This window comes from Platalea leucorodia (assembly GCF_965183815.1).
Source record: "Platalea leucorodia genome assembly, chromosome: 3".
Classification (NCBI taxonomy): domain Eukaryota; kingdom Metazoa; phylum Chordata; class Aves; order Pelecaniformes; family Threskiornithidae; genus Platalea; species Platalea leucorodia.
Window position 1 is genome coordinate 49,442,067 of NC_138825.1, and position 26,280 is coordinate 49,468,346.

Sequence of the window (26,280 nt, forward strand, 5' to 3'; positions counted from 1 at the left end):
AACAGTTTCCATGAGAGAACCAGCTGAATAGACATGGACTCCTCAGTTTAGCAACAATCAAGGAAGTTAAGGTCTATGGGATTATGAGTGGCACAGATGGGGTTATTTATCATCTCTCTAATCAGCCAGCTGACAAAGCTTTCTTACTCATGCTATCAGCTAGCATATGTTAAAAAGTAAAAAACAAACCAAACCAAAACGCCAAACAAAACAAAACAAAACAAACAAACAAAAAACAACAAAAAAGAGAACATTTTCCATAGGATTGCATAATTAAATTGGGAAACTGCCAGAAACAAGACTGCTGTAGATGCCAAAGTGTAAACATGCACAAAAGAGATCACAGATTGATGGTATGGCCCTTCATGGGCTTTCAGAAAAAATTATACAGATGTATTATATTCTGAAGGAAATTCTGAAATTAGAGAAAGCTAGAAACTAAGAGGAACCATCTTACACTTCTTTTGTTATGTTCTTTGGCTAAATACCCCACAGCTGGAGGATACCAGATCAGATAGATTTTTGCTCTAACTGTTCTTATACTCTAAGCCTTACAGTAATTTTTCATTACCATTTGGAGTTGACATTTTACTCTGATCCTTCTTTTTTAATGCTTTTATGAAGCCTATACAGTTTGTCAATCCCCTTCCTGTTCTTCTAAGAGAAGTTACAAGCAGATGTGTTAGCTCCAAGTCATCTCACTTAATACAAAACTAATGAATTTTGAAAGCATAAAAGAGGACTTAAAAATAAATCTCCATTCAGATTACATCAAAAATCTTAATCAGCTACCACATCTACTCACATATTATTAGGACAAATGAGTTCCTTCTCTGCCTACTTCACATGCTATTTAACGTATTTCCCACAACAGGCCTGTGCTCTCACTTATGCTTGGGAAGACCTCTCAGTAAGCATCCTCAAAGTTAATCATCTTCCTTCAACTGTTACGCTAGGCTTTAGAGTAATTTGAATCCAAATTCTTAATTTCTATTGAAACAGACTTAATTTTGCTTCGGTTCCACCTTCCAGGAGACTGCATTAGAAGGAAATGTACAGTTATTAAGGACACAAGAAGCATGTTACTATGTGGTTAGACATGCATACTAAACTCCAAAATGAGCGAAATTCTCATATACACCACATGAATTTTTCTCCTAGCATTTACTGACATTACAATAAAACAGGTTTCTTTGTAAACTGCTTATTAACCTGCCTTTTTTTTTTCCCCAAAGGAATGTGAAGGTCAACATGAGTAAACCTATTCCCCCACAAACAAAACAGAGCAATGACGTGTGTGTATCAATAACAGTAATATGGTAAACGTTCTTTTGAGTTCACTTTATTTTCTCCAATCATGAATAACAAAAGCATGTGTATCTGTAAATCTGTTAGTCTGCACAGAACACAACTGTAGAGAAGATAGATGATTGTGGAGAGCAAGAATGTAGTAAGCATAAAAAGATGGTTTATTCCCCCAAGATTAAGTAACCTAGAGCACATTTTCTCCAATATATGTATAGTCAATTACAAAACCCCCAAAACCTTCACAAGTATTTTTCAAAAACTCATGCAAAAAAATCCTAAAAGAAAAAAGAAGCCTCGTCTATAGCAGTAAACTCTCTCGTGCTACCAATCTACCTGTTTTTCTTTCATACTTGAAGCAACATTTTCCCACAATCCTAGCAGAAAGTGAAACAGTAGTACCCTTTTAAGGAAAAATTGGGGAAATCCTTTCCGTTAAGTAATAATCTAAGGAAAATTTTCAAGGTGTATAACTGAAAAACACCACAACCCTACTGGTACTTCTTTATTGCTTCCAAATCAGCAGCTACACTTTTTAGTCACAGCTTTCAACTGGAAGAACCACTTCTACAAAACAAGTGCAATCATTACATCAAAAGCCATCAACACAGGCTTCAGTTCACCTGGGTGACAATATTCCTGAACTGCATGAGCATAACACTCTACTCTGAAGACCTCCTTTGTTTAGCTCTGAATGTTACCTATTGTTACAATGCATAGCCAAAGCAGAGAACCACAGGGGAACAAGTTTTAAGGAAGATATTAGCTGATCAGAATTAGAAGAACAGTGAATTGTGGACTGAAGAAAGGGAATTACACGGTATTTAAAAATTCTGATACCTCGAGTACATTAGATCTGACCTTCAAAATGAGAAAAAATAATCAGTACAAAAGAACAACACAGATCATAAAAACTGCATAAAGCACAAAGAACTAAATTTGAAGGCCAGCAGTGAAGCACTATTTACACATTTGAGTATTTTTTTAAAAAAACAGTTATACTAAATTAATTATAATGACACTAGCAGTGAACTCATACAGAGCATCAGAAAAAAATCCACCTGCCTGCTGCCATGCTGTCTTGTGCTTGGACCTGCGCAGGCACCAGCGCCTCGTGGCAGGTCCCACGACAGACCTGGCCGAAGGCTAAGCTGAGCCCCAGTCCCCCTCCTCCCAAATGAAAGTTTTGTTTTCAACCAAATCAGTTCCCTCAAACTGTTTACAGCAGAGCATGACTGTTCATATCCGCACAGGAAAGGGGGGTGCTAGGAGGGGCCTGGATCAATAAGGGAGGGTGACATTATTCTTGTTAAGCTGTTGTGCCAACTTTCATCAGGTTACAGCAACTGCGTACCTGCGCTAACAAATGTAACTGTCAGGAGCTGTGAATATATAGGACAAATATCAGGTAGGCTTTTCACATCAGACCCCGAACTGGGCTTTTTATTGCTAGAAATCCAAAAGCCCTCTTTAAGAAGGAGAGTAAGAGCCAGGAATTGTTCATCTTTTAAACATAAGAACAGTTTGCCCATGTTTAGATCACAGCTGTGAACTTCCAGTACAGAAGTCTTCTTTTTAATGGGCAATACAAAAAAAAATACCAACGGAGTTTGACCCAATAGAGCATATTTCAGTTTAAACACTGCCCAAGTAATTCCCAAACAGGTTAAAACAGCATGACATAAAACAATCAGTGTTTCTCTGCTGCAGCCTCAGACTACACTACTTGGTGACCAGTGTGACCGGGGGGGGGGGAGGTTATGAACATTTGAAATACATCTTGATTTTAAACTTTTTATAGCCTGCATGGCAAGCACACCCAAAAGACACTTCCCAGCTTTGCCAAGGCCCACCCATTCCCCTCCTAAACATAAAAAATTCAAATCATCCTAACTTTAGCAAGGGATGGAGATGAATGGTGTATCTTGAGTTGAAGTAAATACATCCTGTTAAAAAAAACAGAACAGCTTTACTGATGTAATTACACAATGGGATAAAAATGTCCCCATTTTTTTCCAGGAAGCCTAATTAGCTGTCTGAGTAAAAACATGAAAAGATCCCTGAGAATAATCTTCTCCATGCTTGAGCTTATTCATCTTTAAGTTGGATGTACACAGCCCATGCATGTCGGAAACTGAGGAAAACTATTAGGTCCAGTACTCAGAATGAAGAGACGCATTTGCATGAGATGCAATACCTGTATGAATTTTTTTTTATCATCTGACACTTATCTTAAGAAGTAATTTAATATTTTAAAACAGCAAAAGTTGAAAGATGTTAACATACGGCACTTGCAAGTTTAGTCAGAGTATGAGAATAATTAATCCTAAATTTGCTGTGACTTACAGGTTGCTGCAGGAATTCTATGACAATGAGGAACACTCTCTTGCATTTAGATGGAATTTTAATAGATCTTCTAATCCTACATGAGAGGTAAAGGCAAACACAGGATACTTCTGCATACAGAAGTCTGCTTACAGTGGTAACTCAGGTCTTTATCCTAAATCTAAATGAAGAAAAGAATGTATGGGAAAACATTTGTTTAAGTGACCAGACCGCCTTGTAAAAAGTAAATGAACAATGCGTCCTCCTCCAAGAAACAGAGCAAGAATAAAAGGAGCTACAAGTCAAGAGGATAAGCAAGACACTGAGGTAAGAAATGCTATCAATAAACCCAGCAATTAAAACTCCATCAGAAGTTCTGTTTCCTTTAGATCTGGTTTTATTGTATCTGTGTGGCCCACATACACCGTATAGGTAAGCTTTCAGAAAAGACGACTAGCTTTATTTTTGTCATGGTAGCCTAGTTTTAAATAGCTCTTATCACAGAACAAAAACATGTTCAGAAAAATTTTACAAGATGGAGTCTAAAATTACAATCTAAGGATATAAATAAAAGCAAGAAAATAAAAGACAGAGAAGCTTGTTAAGTTTATTACACATTTAGATGAGGATGATTGTTGGGAGTTTCATATCAGTACTGTTCAGAGGTCATAGGTTGCATAGTCCATGCAAATCCAACTCTTCTTTTGAAATTCAATGAAAACTTCAAATTATTGAAGTGGTACTCATTAGGCCCTAGTTTAGTGTAAGCATTGTTCAACAATGTTCAGCTACATTCCAATCTGTAATAACAAGAGACACATTTTTCTAGTGATTTGTAGTTGAATTGACAAGGGACCTCCTCAAATGTCTGGGTAGGCCCTACATATGCATTCACACTGAATCTTCTGCATACAAAGTCTACACATGAAATGAATATTGCAATTCAGCTCCCAAACACTGTAAAATACATAAATATTGTAATTCAACCCCAAACCACTATAAATTCATCAGGAAAAGGTTGATGTGCCCACACTAGTACCTAAAGATTGAATATTTTATTAAAAAAACTTATAAAACTTCCTAAATCAATTCTTTTCAAAGCAAAACCCCCTGACCTGTTAGAAGAAGAAATTAAAATTGCAGACTATATTCCCAAACCACAAACTAACATGTATAAATACTAAAACAGGAGAGGATTTCATGACCAGGAAAGAAGTAGCTTATACATACGTGTAAGAGAGAAAAGATATCAGTAGTTATCATTTGTTTTAGAGGATGTTTTATCATTCCTCCATCACACGGAATCAAAAAAACCCAGACCCTCAATACATTTACAATATCAACAGAACTTAATCTCAAAATATGACCAAAGACTGCAGAGCAAAGCACAGTTAACCAGCAGGAACTTCAGCAGGAGCTTTCAGCTCTTTCAAAAAACTCTCTCTCTTAGATTAATGAATTCAGACAGACCGGAGCAAACAATAAAAGGGTGAACATTAAAATCTCACCTGAGACACAACAACTTCTTAAATTTATTACACGTATAATATAAATGACATTGATAGATACAGAAATATATGGTTTTATAAATACACATTCCCTATTAAGTCAGGAAAAGTACTTGTTAAGTACTTATATTTGGGAAATTAACAAGTAACAAAAACTCTGTAAACTTTCATTATGTCTTCTAAATAAGCAATAGGACAACTAGAAAAACATAAGCTAGTATCCCAGGACACATCACCAGATATAAAGGAATTTAGTAAAGAATTTACTGAATAAATGAACAAATTAATTGACTGAATGACTTTCCTGAAGGGCCTAAAAGATTAGAAAAGTTCTGAAAATTCATGCAACTATGGCAATCCTCGAAGTTGAAGAGCAATTTTGGCACCTCTGGTCAGCGTAACTTCAGTCTCTAGTATGCTGACACAATATATTGTAAGATTCACGGCACTGACACAGGGCAGGGAAGGGAAAAGAAAAAGTAAAAAGAAAAGACGAGTTGAACAGTAGATTCCCTCATTAAAAGAGTACCTGGAAGGTGAAGAAAGTTACAAACCCCCCAAATATTAGCTTTATTTATGGGATTTCCACTCTTCAAGTCACACAGACTGCAACCTCAAAAAAAAAAAATAAAATTCTGGAAATTCACTAGGAGCAGGAGGATGGAAGGAAAACAAAGTTGGTGAAACACAGCAAAGTCAATCATACATTTGATGTGTCGAAAGATACAAAAATATGCTCAGCTCACTAAGACTTATGGCAAAGGTATGCAAAGATTTCATACTTGTTGTCCAGGTGGGCATTTGCCCCTTTTAAGCCTGGTACGGTTCTCTGCTTGACTACAAAAATTCTGTCATGTTAAAGAAGCCAAAGGACCGAGTTGGATAATGCAATCTAACCTCAGCTTTTGAGACAGCCTAACAAGAAACAAGACATTTTCCATCGCATCTGCTTATCATCTGGGCCATCTATCAAGCAACATATCAGTGTATAGTAGTCCATACTTGTTTTCACAGTTAGGGTTATTTTGCAAGCTCCTCCTTGCTCTAACAGGACTGCGCCCAAAATACTGCGTTTGCTTCAAAACTTACTACGAGAACTATAGAAATAGAAGAGCCAGCATTAAAAAAAAATTACAGCCACTTCTATGGAGTAATCAGACCAATAAGGAAAAGAACAAGATAAGCTACACTGATCTGAAAAAAGAAACAACTACTCCTACGTCAGAAGAGTGCAAAATTGAGGATGTATAAGACTATAGTAGTAATGAATTAATAAAAATTACAGAATTAAAGAAAATATGTAAGGAGAACGGATTTTATTGCTAGCGTTGCTATGTCACAAAGATGAGTTTTGTAAGACTTCCTTGTCAGCAACACACACAGGGAAATTTGGCTTACGTACATTACATCAGCCATAAAATCGGAGCACGCCATAGAGCGCAGCTGTATATAAAGTAGCAGTTTGAAGAACAAGAACATCAGATAGAGTTTTCCTAATGGCAACATCACAGCTAGCCCACGAGCTGGTGAGTCAGTCACCACAGAAGCAGTAAAAGCAGGCAGAAGAAATCTTGCCTGCTCCTCCTTCCCGTCTGGTATTTGCCAGGACAAGCAGCCGTAACGGCATGGTGGAAACAACAGGCAGCTCCTTCTAGTGAGCGTCAACACACAGCCGGGCTGCCAGGCGAGCCACCCATGCCGTGCCACACCACGAGGGGACCTGCCACCAGCGGCGTGATGGGCTGGAGGCGCTGAGACACTGTGCAGCCCCACCAGCACCCCAGTGCAAAGGTATCAGGGTGGGAAGGAAGGTCCGTCTGTCGACGAGGTGATAGCCCCTTAGCAGTTAATCTACTCCCTTCCTCAAACATCATGCCCCACAACTAGCTTAGGTGGATCACAAACTAGCTGTACTTTCTGTGAGGTTAGTAATATTCTTGCAGTTTTAGTAGATCTGTAGGATGACCTAGTTATTCCAATACCTATCATTAGAATTAAAACTATGAAAACTATTACAAAACCACTTTTCCAGTTGTTAGGAATGACAGTAAAATTGCAGTATTAAGTAATTAAGGAAAAACTATGCATCTGCAAAACACACCTGCAGGTACGGCACCTAACCAAACCGGTAATGCTCCAGACAATTAACAGTGAAGTCTTGTCGTTACCTGTTCTAAACCATCATTTGCTCATACCTGTCTAGCTTCACATACTTTATTTATCACTCCAATAAAACTGGAGCAATGAACAGCTTTCAATAAAGACTGGCAGAATCACATTTGATTAAAGAAAAAAAAATACACTTCAATAACAAGTTGTTTTTGTTTAAAACGTTACATGTATTAACTACTTGTATTTACACAAAATGCAAGAAAGTCTTCCTAATGACCTTTCAATACTGACTTGAAGATATCTGTCTTAAATACATGAATATTTAAATAGTTTCAAGCTTCACATAAATAGTAACATGAAAAAGTAGTCCTGAAGTGAAGGTATCCTTCATTCTCCAATTGCAGTTTGACTGAATCCACAAAAAAGCGTCATACAGCTACCAACCTTTTCAAAGTAATATTCCAATTTAAGTGGCTTCAGATACCAAAACTAACATGTCAAAACACTCCAATGGTTCATATAAACCACTGTAGATTTTTTAAAAATAAATAATTTTCAAGACATGCAAACATTAAAAAAGATTTCATTTTAATAATGTAGATGTCACATATATGTGTATGTATATACATACACAAATATACCTTGCTGAAATATTAGGACCTGGTATCTCTCATAAGATTTCAAGGATGACACTCTTTCCCCAAGTCAGTCTTTTTTATTAAGTTTCTGCTGTATTTCATAAAAATGAAACACTTTAAAACCAGAATGAATCCCTGCAACTAAAATGCCTTTAAACAAAACAGGACAGAAACGTAGCTATCAAGCCTGATACCAGCCATGAGGCCTGAAAACTTTTATCTGCCTACACCCAGAGTAGATTTTACTGATTTTTATCAAGGCTAATTCTCTGATTCCAGACTGAAGTTTACACAGAAGATCTCTTAAGTTTTTATAAACACTCTTAAAGGCAAGTTTATGCAGCAGAATCAAGTCTCAGCCTGAGCTCCCTGGCAAGAATTAGTCTAGAAGCATTTAAATATCCCAAGCTTATAAGTATTTTCAAGAATACCAGTTTACTAAACTATGCAGCCAGTTTACAAATGTACTCTCTAGGAGGAAAAAGCAAAGGTTTCTGATCACCCAAACACTCACATTCCCTAAAGCTGCATGCATTTTGTAGGTTGTACCTGGATGAGTACGTATTTATCTACTTTATGTACTGAACGTAATACATCTACAACTCATTGAATTACTTGCCGTCAGCCCAGAGGAATAAGAAAGACCAACTTTGTAGCTACTGGTCCCGCCTCTAAGTGAGGGCAACCATCTCTGGACTTGAAGATCAGAAAAAAAACCACTTTGTCAGAGGAAGCGAAGGCCTCAGCCACCTCAAGACCAATGTAGAGACTTTGGAAATCTGTCATCATTAGACAAACTACTTCATAGCATGCCCTATATAACTTTCAAATATAAATGAGGTAAACCAGCCTACTGTAGGTAAAACCGGTCTGTTAGTTGTGGCTACAGCTGCTATGAGTCACATCATACCCTGACTTAAAAGAATTTTAAAACTGACCCATGCTCCACATATGTAAACTTCTGCTTTCCCCTCTCAAATTCTCCTCCACGGTGGTGGTGGGGGAAACCAAACATTTTTGGAGCTGGACAAACTACATCACAAGTGGGCAAAACATTTCCAACTGAACAAAACAGGCAGTGGAGATTCAAACTTAGGGGACAATCAACATTATTCACAGGCAAAGAAACATCAAGCATTTAACATCTATGAACAATTCCGTTGTAGCTTTAAGTTGCACTGGGTGGGAAAACAGATTAAAAATAAGCGTCTTAGTAGTCAGAGGAAAAAAAGCTAGATTGCAAGCAGTACAATACCACAGGACTCTGAAGTATCTGACAACCTAGAAACTTCACATCCAGTGTATCCAGAAGCTCCATTTACAGATAGCCTCAAAGGGAGTAAAGAGAAAGGACTGAAGAGTTTTGTTGTTCTCTTTAATGGAATAAAGGTTACCTATTACTGTTTTATAAAAGAATGTTTGCAATCAAGATTGACTTGCACACAAAGCAAGCAAGTGAATATACCCTCTATCTTCCTAAAGCGTGCTTCTCCCAGGAGATAAAAGACCAAAAGAACCCAGGATGTTCTGTAACGGACTTCCTGAAATGGCATTAATAAAACATGCAGTAGTGTAGTCTTGTGCATATGTAGTCTTTTAAAAAACAAAACAAAACCAAAAACAAACCTGAAACAACAAAAAATCCCCACAAATTATGGTATTCGGAAACCTTAATAAGGCAATTAGATAAACATGGAAAGCAGGCATGCTGACACAAATAGCTGTAGTGTCTTCTCTGCTAGACAGAAGTGTATCAATTTGTAACACGTCATTTCTCTCACACTTTGGAAATTGAGTGCTTTCTAAAAGATACTTTCTTTGATGAAAACCAAAGCAACTAAATGAACTAGCTAAAGCAATTGGCCTAAGGTCTCATTCTGAGACTGGAATCAAGTACACAACAGTTCCTACCTAACCGTACTTTACTCTTGCTCTCATGAAACAGGAGAAGTGGCAAGTAAAAGGAAAATGCTTCATATACAACATTCATAAAAGACTAAGCAAGTTTCATTCATCAGTCTTTCTTAACCTTTCTGAAAAGGGTGGTGGTGGTTGTTGTTGTTGTTGTTATTATTATTATTATATTACAAACGCTGCAACTTAAGTTTCAAATGAGATTCTAAAAATGCATAAAACCACTCAATTTTTAGCAAACGAAATTAAATACATGAACCTGATTCCATTACTTCTTTTGTTTCAAAGGAAAAAACTTTTGTTGAGCTCAAGGAAAATATATTGCTTGAGCTCTATTGCCCCAAAGAAAGGGTTAACTTTTTAATGTACATTTGCTATAAATACTGTACGAGCAGTGACACACTAAGGGCTATTCAGTTATCTACCAATCCACAAGTCGCACTGCAGATGCTGTGACGGTCTTCCCTGCTAAGGCAACTCTGAACTAATGCCTCTTCTTAATTCGGTCCGTGGATAGGTCTTTACAGGCAAGACATTCTGGGCAATCTGGTTTGGAAAAAAACCCCACCCTGTATCTTTGCACTTTTTCGAAGAAAAGGCTCTTGGCTCTATAGTTAAGGACAAGTTACAACTGATAAAAAAACCCACAGCACCATCTTCCACGTAACGCTGCTCTGCGGTTTCAGAGGGATACAGCTTCATCCAGTATCAGTGCGTACACTATCACGTACTGTTAAGCGCCTAAATTTCTACTCCAATTAAGAGCATTATTCATACAGAAGAAAGTCTACACAGAACTTGTTAACTTCTGAAAGTCTTTTTCAGTAATAGGAGTAAAAAATTTAAAATTAATATGCTGTATTAACATGTATCTAAATGGAATTTTGGAAGTTATTTGAATGCCAGAATTGAATGAAGTCTGGTAGGGGAATTCTAGCTAAAGCCTGTGTGCACTGTAACTTTTGCAGGCTTGCTAGCAAGTGCCCGCATACAGGAGGTATTAGTGCAAGGAGGAACTGGAGGAACTGGATTTTAAAACCCACTTTGTTCCAGAAGGCATTAAATACAAATGTCTGGGTGACCCACTTGCAGTATCAATCTAAATATAAGCAAATTTAAAAAAAGATAAAAACACTCTACAGGAGCAGAGCTGCGGCCTCACAGCTAGTGAGAAGAAAAATGACACTGTGCTGACATAAGCTTTAGTTTTTACACAGCATATGAAAGTATTAGCAAAATTGTATAGAACTTCTACAAGGTACCAAAATTTAACCAAAAACTCCGCTGGAAGTCACAAATCAACAAGAAACAGGCAAATCGCTAACACACAGCTACTTATTTTGTTCATGATGAAGACTAAAGTGGCAACTTACATACTTTCTTCTTCCTGCGAGACTGAGAAATCTGTGCTGGAAATGACAATTAAATACTGCATTTTTCCTAAATTCCTCCTAAGAAGCCTGTTAAGGCAACATCAGTAGTTCAGATCACTGATGTGATTTACACACACACGCACACACACACAAAGAAGACTTCAGATACTGAGGTATCAGAAAGCTTAAGAAATCTTAAGACCTGGAACACAAGCAAAGAGCTAACAAACAGTTAAAAAAAAAAAATCCCATCAACTGTCTATATTTGCAAACACAGAGTACAGAGAATCAAATTATAGTATTATTAACTATAACCCTAATTTTTTTTTTTGGGGGGGGGGGGGGGGGGGGGGAGGAGGAGAGAAGATTTTTAAATTAATGTTTAAGCCTGCTCCTTCTACATAGATCACCTACAAGATATTTGTAGAATAAACGTTCAGAAAAATTTCACATCAAAGTTGATATTCCTGGTAGTCTCAAACCCTCCTTACATTTAACACCTTAAATTGACTGTTAAATATAAAATGACAAGCAATGCTTTAGAAAATGAAGCGACTTAGAATGATTTAATTAAACCTTAAGAACAATCAAGGTTGCCAAATAATATGAATTATTTATGGTTAAGATGCCATACACTTGTTTTTAGAAAAGTAAGCCCCTTCCCCTGAATATTTATTGATGAGCTGTCACACTCAGTGTCTGAAACACTTCTATTAAAAAAGAAACACCTTATCACCATCTCATCCTATTTTAGCAAGCGCTATGAAGATATTTAATCTGACCATCTATTAAAAAACCCTAGAAAATACACTCTGATTTATAAGCCAGTAGGGGCATATACATATGTATTTTATGGCGCTTGTATATATTTTAAGGTAACTTTTTCTGTTACACTAACAAAAGATGACTGAGCAAGAAGCAGAAGTGTGCCACGCTTTAAAGGACTAAATCGTAGCATACTAATGAATACAACCAGCATGCGAAGATGAATCAACAAAACCTGCTCTATCGTTCTTGCAGAACACGAGAATCCTTTCTTTTGTGCAGTAGCAATCTAAACAGTATTAAATGCTCTACTCTGTGAATATGTTGAACATAAGATACCCTAACTGCAACGTATTTGCATGTTCTGGTCTTTTCAGAAGGGTCTACAGAGTATTAAAAATCTTACAGGTACTGTTTGGGGTGTCAATTTGAATTATTCTACTAAGACTTTGTAAGGGGAAAACAGACTTTTAGAGAAACCTGGATTAAAGCCAACTAATATGACAAGTAAACAGATCACAGGTCATGCTATTCATGCTCTGCCACAGTAAAACAGCAGTTATCACACCTGAAACTTTTAATATTAATAGTCACTTCCACAAATTTGAGAAGTGCATATGAAGAACAAGCTAAAAAATTAGTCTTTTCTTTATAGATTTAAGAAAGTTAGCTACTAACATCTGACTATATTTAACTGCATGCTGCATTACATTGTTGCTACATGAACAAGTAACTACTGGCAGGTTTAAACAAGCAGGAGAGCAGGGAAAAGTACAGGGATAGTATTTAAAACTTCAGAGAAAAACAGTCCCAACAGAAACCTGAACAGACTTACCATGGATTCTGTTCTTCCAACAACAGAAAACCACATTTTGATCTCCGGGACTACAGATCCTTGAAAGAAAAAAAAACAGTTCTCCACTTCTCTTTCAGCCCTCAACAGCAACTACCGCTCTAGTCTGCAGGATTTTCCAAGATACCCATCAAGATAACTCGGAGCTGGATGCTATGACACAGTGTAGCGTTTATCAACACCAGCTATAACCAATACAATATTCAGGCTCTTACGTAATCAGTTATGCTGTTCTGACTGCCATTTACTTTAGAGGCTTTATTAAACTTTGAAAACTGCTAGGAAAAACAAGAAGGGAGCCCTTTTGTACAAAAGACAAAAAACCTCCAAATTAAACAGGAAGCAATGTGCTGGCCCACAGATGGCTAAGAAGTCACATGCAAAAGCCCCCAAAAAGCGATATATTTTTAAAGTAAACTGCATGCACACGCTGCTTCCAAATCATCTGGATTTCATAAAAACTTAACCACAATGTGGTTGGGAGTCAGGCAGCTTTTAACATCAAAACATCTTTCAGGGTTAGAGCAACCAGATTCTGCACACAACCTCAAAAAGCAATCCTGCTCCCGATGCTCGACCACTCCTACCAACGACGTTTCCATACGCCTATTACAAAAGCTACTGCTAGTAAAGCTACAGGAGTATTACTGTAAGAAAACATGCAACACCTACGAAAGGGCAGAACAACAAGTTACCTTTTTGGATCACATCTGGAGCTATGCAATTTAACTTTAAATAAAAATCTGCGTAAAGTATTCAGTTTAAGAAATGCTGTTAGGTATTTTCCCAATTTAAAAAACCAAAACAAATCCCAAACAAACACAACACTGTTTACAGTGCTCTGGCAGCTAACAGCTGTTTCACAACTAAACTTGTTTTCTCTGGTATGTTTGCATATAGCGTACATGCTCACTACACGGTTGCTCAAAGGGGCTGGCCTGCCTCAGGAAACACCCTTACAGCGAAGTGAGGTGGACTAGGTGATACGCAGCATTTCTGCTCTCTACAGCACTCCTGGCAGGCCCATAAAACTTCTATTTCACAACTACTCATATTTTATTTAATTAGAAGTAACGCACTTCAACATTTTACCTGTCATTAGGTGGAAAGAGGATCAAATACAGGGTTCCCCATGGACCTAACACTTTCATATACTCCTTGACACACCTCCTTCGGTTTTGTTTTCACATTAATGCCAATGCGTTTGCCATCACCTAGTATCACAAACTGAAACCACCTATCAAGAATAAGCAGGTGCACAGCATTTCAATGCAAGCTGCATCACTTCTCTGCTTGTATAACCTTAGCTTCAACTCCAATCGTCCTTTTCGATTGCAGCAGAGATGGTGTGACAATCATTTGGTAATTAAGAACACTTGGTGTGGAAGGGGTATGTAAGGTATGGTATCTAATTTCCCCATTAAAACTCTTAATTGGCACAGACTTTATTTATCTACAAAACCCTGCAAACTAATAAAAATGCCAAGAATTATCAAAGGATAAATTCATTAGATGTTTCCTTAGAGATGAGCAGAGATTACTAGGAAAGCATCAATTTTTTGCAATGGGTAGAAGGAAGAAAAGCAGTCAGTAGGAATTATTTTTTATTTATGATCTCTGAGAATCTGCCCATTTCACCCATCTCCAGAATATCACCAGCCTACATTTTAATCAACTTCATCCAAAGCCAGTGACAAGTGTGAGGAGCCCATTAAGATGTAACAAGAAAGGCAGGTCAGCACTGATGGGGGGCAAAGGGATTCTCACAGCATGTTACTGAGAGCAACTGGTTTGTCACATCACAGGAAAAAACCAACTGTTTTCTTAACCAAAGCTGAATACTTTCAGGGTTGTCTTTCACTGGTTGGAGCAGGGCCACCTGTTGACCAGCCGCTCATGTTCTTTTATTACAGCACTTTTCAAGCATGCTAGAAACCAATAGTTCAATAAACGTAACTGGGTCAGCAATCAAACTGGGATCCTGTGCACGGCAGCAGTAACTGTCTATTTCTGAAACAGAATATGACCTTTCATTTCTTCAACTACAAGGTACTTTCATATGAGCATTTGATAGCCAACCTTTTACTATTAAAAAAGTTAGAAAAACCGTAATCTATTCTCACACTTGCCTCTCCCTCTCATTTCAGATATTCTATCCAGTTTATGTTTAGAAAATTTTAACAAGTAGTCTACTGGACAACTTCTTCCATTTTCCTCAGCCGCAGGAAAAAAATTTGAATTTTAATTTTTACGCTGGTAAAAGATACATGACTTGAGACATGTTGGAAAAATTATTAGTAAAAGTCAACAAGATAGGAATAGAAAGAAAAAAATCCACTCACTATTGCCAGCTTCTCAGTCACACTCACTCAATTCTCTAATCTGTTCTGTTCTGCTCTGGCCAGATTGAGAAAATTAATGCCTGTGTATTCTTCCTTACTCTGTTGGTTTTATGAAGCTTATTACGGAAAAACATGCTGTTAATTACTTACAATAAGCAACTCTGAACCCCTTGAAATAACCCCTTGAAAATAATCCTATTTAACTATTACAGCAACTTGTTTCAACACTTAATATGAGATGAATTTTTTCTATCCAATGAACATTCTGCTGACTTCAAATTAAGCAACAGTTTCTGTTCTACGTACACTGAAACCGAAATAAAAATATGCCTCTTGCTTATTTCAGATCGAGATTTAAGGCATAACCGTTTTAAAATCAGAATTCCAATACTGCGACAGGCACACAGCAGCAAGATGAAACGCAATCACGGCCTGAACCAGTGAGTGTTTCTGCAACTGTGCTGACATGAAGACTGCTGCTTCCATCACTGAACATGTTAAAGAAATCATGAAATTGGTTAAATAACTTGTAAAAAACTTTCAAATCAAGCTTACACGCTGACCAGTACCACTGTTACAGACTGCTAATGGAAATTAAGAGCATCAGCTGTTAAAACAACGTATAGAAGCCAGCCAGCTCCAGTGAAAAGGGAAACTTTTTTCCCCTGCTATATCCTGCTTCTCTCTGCATGAGAAATCAGATTTCACAGTTTAAAGTGAAAAAAAAAAAAAAAAAAAAATTTCCACTGCACATTTTGAAACATTCAACAGAAATGCAGATGGCGGTCAGAAGTCTGATACGTATTTAATCTGGCGTATCTCAAGATCTAGTATTTGCTTCTCAAATTATTAACCCACTCCACCAAAATAAGAGCAGAATATTGAGTTACATTTTTCAGGTACTGAATAGTTTCCTCAATAACTGCTGATTGTTAGCAACATACACCTGACACCTGGTATTCCTCTACAGATGTCAGAAATAAATCTTAGAAGCTAATACCATGCAAGATTACTGTTTCAAGAACAGACTATGAAATGAGCAAAGTTTTAGGAAAAAAAAAAAAAAATAGTGCTGTTTAGAAGCAATTAACTATGTGAGATGATAACTTAAAAGCAGTAGAACAATCATGTTTTCAGCCCATGCAATAAGTACCAAGGAGTACTGCAGCATTCTTAAGTTCCATGTACTACACAGCGAAGAGACATTAGGAAAGACTTGTTCTATCTGCTGTACACCACATCACTACAACAAGGACTTTTGGATATCACCATTGCATAGTTTATAACAAGCTTAAAACTCAAATATTATGTCTGCTATGTGACCCAGTTAATAAAGCAAAAACCAACCAACTAGTGGAGTCCTCCATCTGGTGGCTGGACTTGTATGTGCATTCTGTACATTACTAACTAGTGCTACTAAGAGCAGCATACACCCATGATTTCGGCAAGTCAGGGCAACAGGTACACCCTCCTTCACCAAGCTACTTAATACGCTATAGCTCTCTACTATAAAGCAGAAAAATTGAAGTCATACATGCTTCTGTACACTGTGCAAAAGATAAGGCGTTCGTCTTCATAGCAGTAAGTATAGAAACATTAATGTATATATTTGAACTGTTTTATTTATTCATCAAATTAAAAAAAAAAAAAACAAACAAAACAAACCACCACACATTTTATTCTTTCTATTTACTGCTTTTCTTTCCTAGATGCTTCTGCTACTTTTCAGCAGAAGTGCTAAATAAGCCTGTTTATTAATTCCATTTAATTACACTGCCAATTTTTGGCTCTGAAAATGAATAATCCCATAGTAGAGATTTAAACTTAAATGTCATAATAACTACATCCATATTATGTTTCCCCTTGTACTGCTCACGTCTGTGTATTTTACAGAAACATTCCCCAGCCAGAATAAAAGTATGATCAACATGATGTGCACAACAAACTTAAAGGAAATACATTTTTCCATTAACATTTTCCACAGTAGGCTGCTAAAAAAAAAAAAAAAAAGCAGCTTTTTTTCAATAAGCCCTACACAAACTGACTTCCATACCTTGGCAGCAACAATGCTCAGGCCCATTCCATTTTGTTTTTTTAGTGTTACAGTAATAATTTCAGGTTCTTTCCTCAAAGGCTGAGCCTATCAAACAGAGAAGGGAAAAGAATAAAAAAAAGACAACAGTTCATATTCACTGCTAGGCTAGGAAGATTACTGTGCAAAATAGTTCATCTACAATCAAAACTAAGTTGTTAGTGCAGCAGCAGATCTCACACCCTAAATAATATGTCTGGTACTCCATTTTAAAGGTAGACTCTCTAACATTTGATTAATATGAATTCACATTATCAAGTACTACACCTGCGTTATGAACACTGCTGAAGCTTTGAAGTCTACCTGTTGTTTCTCCTTCTCTAATTCAGTAAAGAGATTATTAATGATTAACAATTTGAAATGTAACAGCTCTATCAAACTGTAGTAACTTTTAATGAAAACTGAAGTTTAGACTCGGTAGGCCCCTGTTAGAGAGGTGAGGGTGATCTACACAGAGCTCAGTTTCTAGTGCTGCATCCAGAAGATAATTCTGCAAAGATAGTAAGAGGCCAATTAATTTCAAAGCCTTAAAAGACAGTTCCAAAAATTTTCACTTCTGAAAACTCCGTAAGTCAAATACAGGCCTAGCCCCTAAACATGTTCAGTAATTTATTTTTTTTTAATCTCTGCAACATTGCCAGTTCCCTCTACTCAAAAAGTTGCCATCACAGTCTTCATTAGCTGAAGCATGAAAGTTAAAGCACCCAGGCTTGTATTCATATTAAAACCTGCTAACTGCAAGTTTCACAAGACCTATGACAAAGTAAAAATATAAGCAAAAGGAAATTAATTAAAAAAAAAAAATATATTAACACTTTTTGATTAAGTTCAAGTATTAGAAAAGGAAGTAGCTTTTAAGCTAGGAGTATTCTAGCACTCTTGTGCCAAGGATGGCAAAAGAACAGAATCTGTTCCTACTTTATTCAGGATTTTTTCCATTAATTTAAATAGAAACATTAAGTAATTCAACAAAAAACATACACACTGGAAAAGGTAAGCCCCTAGGAACATACCTTTGCCATTAGTCTATACTGAATTTCTCTCTTGGTCTAAGAATCAAAGAAATTCTTCAGTGAAAATTTGAGGACTGCCTAGGCCAGACTACCAACAGAAGCAGAATTGTGAGAATAGTTTTGGCTGGGGAGGGCGGGGGGGCAGAGAGAGACATCACAGCTATAAAATGGAACTTTTACGTAGTATTTAGATTATGTAGACATGTTCCACCAAGAGGTGATTTGTGAACCAGCATTTAGAGCACTGCTCAGACATCAAGACTATAGGCTTTTAGAACTCTCATTCAATTAACATACATGCACCAGAAAGAAGAATGATTAGATCAAGTTATTTGAACAGCCTTATGTGGTACTCATTTTCCATGGATGAATGAAATAATAACATCCACTCATTCTGCATTTCTTTATCAAGCCTTTCTAAGAAGACTGGTCAGAACTCTATTTTAGCTTTTTCTTAGTATGAGGAACAGCAAGAGCCTAGTGTAAGTTCAGATGATTTTTGTTTCCACTCGCTCTAAAGAATGCATTTCTTTAGAGCAACAAAGGGAGGAGGAAGACCATGATGTCTCAAGAATGTCTCTGCTATATATTCCTCAGTCAAACGCTCATTTACCAAGATACCAAGCCTGTAGAGCCTGGCTTATCAGTTCAAGACTGGGCTCTGCTGTATCAGTCATACAGATTCAGGAGATGCTCTCTTCCGTGAACACGTTCTTCAGGCCACTGCAGCAACACTGTATAATGTCATCTAACAAATGTTGGGTTCTGAACAGAGTAAATAAAGCTTTCAGGTCCCTCTGAATAGTGAGGGGCAAGTATTTTTCACAAAAGGCATTAGGAACATTAATTCTAGTTTCATGTTGGCCTTCCTGATTTCATTGAAATATCAATTATAAATATGAAGCTATTTCTGTTTAGTTGCTCTAAAAATTATTTCACATAAAGCCACCATCTTTCCAAAACCAAGTTGTTCTGTAACTTTGATATTCTTGGTTATCACATATTCAAAAAAAACCCCAAACCAACCACAAAAAAAAAACCCTTGGCACAAAAAAACCAACATAAAACAAACAAAGAAACTACAACAGAAAAAAGCCACCTCACACCGAAGTGAAACCCTTCTTTATTTAGTATAATGAAAAGGAAAATTGAAGAATTTTTCCTGAAAACTAGCAGAAAAAAAAAAGTACGAGATTACAGCTTAATACTAAACATTTGGTTGGTAACTGCCAGCTTATAAATAAAAGCAGCCTGCAGCTCCATTAGCATTACAAGTTATTTACAGATGCATGTCCATATATATTTTTGCTGTGTTTAAAAGGAATTTCTTCACTGTTTACCCCTAGGGTGGGGGAACACGACAAAGTTTGCTTACGTGAGAATTTTATCATGCCACAGCCTCGGAAAACACTGACTTACAAAAAACCTGCAAATAGTTCCTTAAATTCACTAAATCACTGATGAACTAAATGTTTAATGATGAAGCCTGTTCTTTCTAATAAACATTAAAACACATCACATAAAACACAATGGCTTGCCAAGACACCAGTTTTGACAATTATTCACTGAATCAATACTTACTAGCTCAGCATTCTCATGTGACAGGTGACTTTCATAGTCTGCACCCTCAAAGTATATCGTCCACGTGCCTGGTGACCGTGGATGAGGTGTTAGTCTACAAAAACCTAAAAGAGAAAGTAACATCAACATAGTCATGGTATTTTCTCAACAGATTAATTAAAATCAAATAGCCTGCCACAAGGAAATACCAAATAGCAGTATTTATCTTTTTATATTCATTACTGTGTTGAATCTTGCATCTTAGATGCCATGTGCTTCACTGCAATTTTATGGTATCTACAAAATCCTACAGTTCTATAGCTCCTGCTTCTGAGAAACGTATGGATTCAAAAACACTACAAGCTCATAGAAAACTCCTGGGCTGCAAAACATTGCTTGTACCAACCAGACTCAAAAGAGACATGAAACACCAAGTCATCTTTTAGAATAGAAGCCACCAGAACTCTGAATTCAAAGACAGCACCACAGGAATCTTCTGCTTTGCAGAGTTTAGCTAACCAGTATCAGCAGAGATTTGGCTTCGCCTGGACTCATTACTGTTTTTAATGCAACCATGCAATTAAAAGTATGGTTTTGTTTGTTTTATTTTTTGTTAATTGAGGAATTCCTAGAATTTTGAAAAAACGAGCCACAGCAGCTGAGGTATCCAACATTGCCTCCTAAATCAGGGACAGTGAAAACCCACATCACAGCCAAATTACAAATCACTCCATCCAAATAGATGAGATTCTCCTCCTCACAAAGACCATCTTTCAGCAATTCAGTTTACACTGATTTACTACAAACCAGTCCCTCAGCATAATTTAAGGGGTACCTAAAAAGTAAAATTTTGAATGTATGCATTAACAGGCCTTACTTGTAATAACTACACAGACATTTGTATGGCAAATTAGTTATACTTACTAATTAAAGCATTTATTCTACTAGTCATCTTTAGTCTCAAGACTACATGCTCTGTAACTCACTGTACTTTCAAAGCAGTCAGTTTCCTACTATTTTTTTTTTTTTAAATGCAAGAATATGGCTTTTCTATAAACTAAGTTGGAACCAACAATTGCAAAACTTCACTGTAGGATAGAGTAAATCTGCTTTGTTGATAGCATCCTTTGCTGTCCTACCTACCGTGATATCCCTGTGGAAATTTTTAAACAACTGCTTTTTAAGCAGAAAATTATTAAGAAATATGTAACAAAAAAGCTTCTAATAAAATTGAGTAGCACAAAATAAGGATCATAACTTGTTCATTCACTGTAAATGCTCTGACAGACCCCCTGCTTTACCTTCTCAAGTTTAGGTCACTTTTGGCCAACTGCAAGAGCTCTCTACTCATAATCTGAAATTTTGTTGGACTTCAAATGCCCAAACCATACATTCTTATGTTGATGAATATTAAAAGAATTATTTTAAGCTCATGGTTTTTAATGTTATATGGAAGCAGGTGATGAGTAAAAAAAAGTGACTTAACTATCTAATTCACATTAGCTTTAAAAGTAAGTTGACTGTGAAATTTTTGAAGTATTACAAAATTTACATTTATGTAAATTTTTGCTGTTCCAGCATCAAAATCCAAAAAAAGGTCTGGAGCAAAGGCAAAACAAAGTTTCAGTAGACACTAGTAACTCAGCACTGCTTATTTAGAACCTTGAAAGTGAATGAAAGGGACAAGGAGAAAGGGTAAGGATTAAAATATCCTGCATGCTTTTTATGGGTTGCAAAAGTAAACACTTGAAAAACACAGTATAAAAAGATTGAAACATACATAAAGAAAAAGAAAGTGGTTTACATTTAACTAAATTTTTTTTTGCATTCTGTGTTCTCTACACCAAAAAAAGAAGATCATTGTAAAACAACAGATGAACTAACCTCTCTGACAGAGTGGATCTAAAAATTCTTGTAAACCACTGGGAACATTCCTGACAACATCGCAGGAATAACCATCTTCTGGTAAAAGAAAAGGTAGCTGTAAGTCAGGATCCTCTTCCAGTTGGACTTCTCGGCCATCACTGCGAGCAAGTTCATCAGCCGTATTTTCTGCAACAGTTACTACGTTCTCTATCAATTCCTGGACAGAAGGCAGAAAGACATTGTTACTATAAAGGGATAATTTTCATTAAGGAAGAAAACCTAGCATTTAGAAAATACTAATACTGCAAGAAAAAGGAATCTGGAAAATAAATTATCAGATATAAAACTTCTTCGGCTCCACTATGTACAGTCAGTACGCTGTGTTCTTTATTTGATTAAATCCCATATGTAGTTAGAGAACGTAACAGAAGCATTTATTTTTACGTCAGTATTTTCAAAACTTGTGGTACATGTTTTTACTTGATGCGAGAGCTGTATTTAAAAAGATATAGCAGAGAACATGCAAGTGCAGAGGTGGAATCACAGGCAGCTTTAAAATTTTGTCACTCTGTTGAGTGTATATATATATATATATATATATACTTCTGTAAGACTAAATATACAGAAAGGAAACAGACAACTTGTGTAAAGCAGGATTTTCAGCTCCACCAGGACACATATACCCACAGAGGACCAATGGCATATACAGTTCCCTTGTTTGGAACTTTTATAAAACTAATTTAATTCTACATTTCCTGGGAGCTCAGTATAACGTGAAGGATCCCTTCAGGTACATATCTATTTTTTAAATAACACTGCAGAAGCACACAACACAAGAGCAGGATCACTTAAGGTGCACCAAGGAACTTCAAAGTTTTACATTTGGTGCACAACTGTTCCGCCTAATATCACAAAAAGCTCTATGAAACCGGTGCACTTTTCACAATGTAGCTATTGTGGTTGCATGTAGCACACAGTAGTCTTCCTTCTACATTTCAGAGAAATCTGTAAGATTTCAGTAGGATATCTGTTACTACGTTGTATGAACTGAGGAAAATTAATTCAGAAGTTAACAAAAATCAAAATTCCTAACAACTTTGTGAAAAGTAAAAGTCCAAGCAGCACTCTGTGTTTCTACATTCTTCTATTTATCCCAAATCACTCAGAAGAGTGCACAATGAAAAGGTTCTTCTCTCCCTCTCCTCAAGCAGTTCCTCCATTTTTCTGTTATCTTATATGCCTTAGGCTAGCCTAAGTTTTAGCATGATAGTATTCTGTTGTTACGTGAAATAAAAAAAAGTTACAGGCAACTTTTTAAAATGATGTAAGTAGTAATTCTCTGAGCACTCAGGCTCTTCCAAGTTGCATGCTCTGCCTCAGGAACCAAGAAATCATGCCAGGTTTGACTCATCACTATGTTTGAATGAGCAGACAACACCAATACTTAAAAGTATCTTTACCTCTAGTTAACCAGCATTCTTTCTGGAAGAGAACTCACCCCATAGATGTGTGATTTTGCTAGCATCAAGACAGAATTACTATAATTAATTTATCTGATGCCGCTACAAATATTACATATAGATTCCTTTACTACAAGGATTTGATTTACCAAAGATTCAGATGTGATTTCCAGTCTCTTTCTACAGCTTCTACCTGGCTCCCAAGACCAGCTTAAGAGTGTGGTCTTAATCTCACCCCAGTTAAGCTAATGTGCAACTCAGAATCTGTAAGTCTGATACAACAATTTTATTACTGGAGCACAATGCAGAACACAGCTGAGACAAAACTATGCAAGTGTTCTCATCCAAATGTTCAGTTTCAGCAAATTTCCAGGGAGAAGTTAGATAAATCCAGGCTGTCTGCAGAATTGCTCTTCAAGAAGGGCCTTTTTACCATAAAAGGTGCTAATTTTTAAAAGAATTATCAAACTAAAGTATGTAGAAGTAAATACATTTACATTCCTTTGAACAAATTCCAAGCCTTGAAATTTTCCAGATTTGGCAGCAGTAAGTCAGAATTTGAGTATACAAGTCTTTTTCATAGCAAGGAGCAAAGAAGTCACAAATACAACTTCTCCACAACAGGACAAACTAGCCATGTTGTAACTCTCCCTCTGACACAAAGATGACCTGTCAAATCTAGCACTGTATTTCTTTGGAGGTCCCTAAAGAACAATAATAATAAACTGTGGAATTCTACCCCTATGTAAACAGGAAATATAAGCCATGTTCTTCAGCGAAAGACTTTTTGATTTGGTAGCCAATATATAAAAATATATCCAAGCTACAAGTCCCCCTTAACGCCTCTAGAACCATTGTATTAGTACCTTTGATTTAATAAACAGATGTATCCAAAGTTATTAAAAAATACTTTGTAGACAATGCATTCAGTTATATAAATATTAGATTAGCTTCACCTTTTAAGATTTTTGAGATCAGTCAACTATCCTGTAATCAGGGTTTAGCTTAAGAGTTTTTATCTACATATGGTGACAATTCTGCAAGGAACACAGAACCTCTTTTGACTTCTGCCAAAAAGATGTTTCCCATGGATAAAACTTGGAATAGTCAGTCATGTCTTAAATATCAAGATAAAAAACAATTCTGAAAACAACATATATGTATCTATCTCTACATACATGTTCCATGTATCAATCTGTCCATCAAAGGACAATCTGTCTGCTGCTTGTATGAAGAGAGTCAAGATTCATGGATTTTTATATTCCACATATAAAAAAGCTTAGTGTTCCTGCTTCTTTCATTTGATTTCTATAGTCAAAATTTCGATCTTTGTTCCTTGTGGCTATACTGAGAACTAGCTTTTGGGAGTGCTCTGTGCACCTCTCCTCTACTACCTTACTGGATTTTATCCACAAACGGTGTAAGGTGCAGCAACACCTCTCTGACTATGCTCAACATGCAGTGTTGCCTTACATTCTGACTCGGTGTAAGAGAGATTTTTGGTAATATCCTGCTTGAGATGCAGTGAAGTACACCCACCAAAGCTGGTGGCCAGAAGCAGGCTGATACCCCCGATACTTCTTATTGCATGGAGAGCAGATTGCCCACTCCGATGACTCTTGTAACAATTCCAAACCAATCAACAATAAGAGCTATTTTCAGCCAGTGTTTTTATTTCAAGTCTATATTCCTCAGGTATATCAAATAGCATAGTAAGTGACCGAAGAGACTTACTGTTGGGATGAGTGGTTCATCTGGAGCACAGTGATAATTCTGCAACAAAGCTTGCAGCTGCAGAGAATTCAGTTTAAAGCAAGTACTGTTAATATTTGGAACATCTGTATTTGAATATTTGTCCATGGTAAGCAATGTGGTTGCCTAGAAGAGAAAAAAAAAGTCATAGGAGACAAATCCAAACCAGAATGAAACCTTAAGCCTTGTTTCTGAGTTTTCTTTAGATGTGAGATAGGAAAAGACAAAGCAAGAAGCCAGACTTGTTACAGAAGCAACACAAATATCCCAAAACAACTACTAAATACATCTCCTGTACCTACAAGATGAATTAATACTAAACCTATCATAAACGAGGCATATCAATTTTTCAGCTACTCTTCTTGTTTCTGTTCAGCATAGTTATAGCTCAGTCTTATGAACAGAAATTGAACAGCATGTTGGCTAAAATCACTAATTATTAATTTCACTTGTAACTTAAATATTAATGATGTTGAAAACCTATTTTGTGTCTTTGCATGCTACTTCAATGTTCCAGGATTGATTCACACAAACTACACTTGTTCACATGCTAATCTCTAGGAACACAGAATATACAAATACTTTCTTTGAATATACAATTATGTGAGAAGCATTGATCAAAAATACACACACTCACCTGCACTATTCTGCTCAGGTGGCAATCAGCAGCCAATTCTAAACCCTGTTTTTCTGCCCAGGCTTCAATATGGCCCAACTGTTGACGAACAATAGCTCCCCAATAATGTGAACATAACCCTGAATCTGGGGCTGTAACTAATCTGTTAAAAAGCCACATGTTGATAAAATGAAACAACTGGGAAAAGAGCTGTATAGTCAGGGCAGCGTTCACTCTACACCGTCGCAAGAGAGACATAGCTCCAGTCAATGTATGCAGAACATCATCTACAGAGATAAAACAAAAAGTAAATTACATTCACATACTGCAATGTACAACTGGTTTAGGCCATAAGTAATAATAGAGAGACACCTAACCCAGGTTGGTGAATACTAGGTGGAACCTACATGTAAGTAAGTTATGCAGACTTTCAGAAATAAATTTACCGCTTCATGGTTTTCAAGATGGAGCAACATTAAACTGATAGCTGCAATATGTTTTTTAACTCCTGAAATGAAAATTAATTGTTTTGGGGAAATATTTAGTATACAATTATATCGCTGGTTATATCTGACACTTAAATCATGTCCTCACTCGAGTAAACTAATTTTTCTGTTATTTTTAATAGCGAGTTTAAAACTTCATATTCTACTGTTTCAAATGCATATTGCAATTATTCCATAGCTTCTTGCAGCTAAATATCAAACCGTATTCAAAAATTTCAGCCAAAACTATTTGCATTGCATGATGTACTTGAACTGCACAACGTATCTCATGTTTACACAT

General features: G+C 36.6%; 1 protein-coding gene across 3 annotated transcripts in view; it reads right to left on the minus strand.

Moving 5' to 3' along the window:
• Positions 1–26,280, minus strand: part of AFDN (afadin, adherens junction formation factor) — a 134,676-nt gene that overhangs the window by 27,783 nt on the left and 80,613 nt on the right. For all 3 annotated transcript variants that reach the window (XM_082307955.1, XM_082307954.1, XM_082307953.1), the window contains exons 18-22: positions 25,516–25,781; positions 24,861–25,004; positions 21,685–21,883; positions 19,822–19,925; positions 17,189–17,275 (exon numbers count right to left, since the gene is read on the minus strand). In XM_082307955.1, the coding sequence (XP_082164081.1) occupies positions 17,189–17,275; positions 19,822–19,925; positions 21,685–21,883; positions 24,861–25,004; positions 25,516–25,781 (800 nt within the window). The remainder of the gene's footprint in view (positions 1–17,188; positions 17,276–19,821; positions 19,926–21,684; positions 21,884–24,860; positions 25,005–25,515; positions 25,782–26,280) is intronic.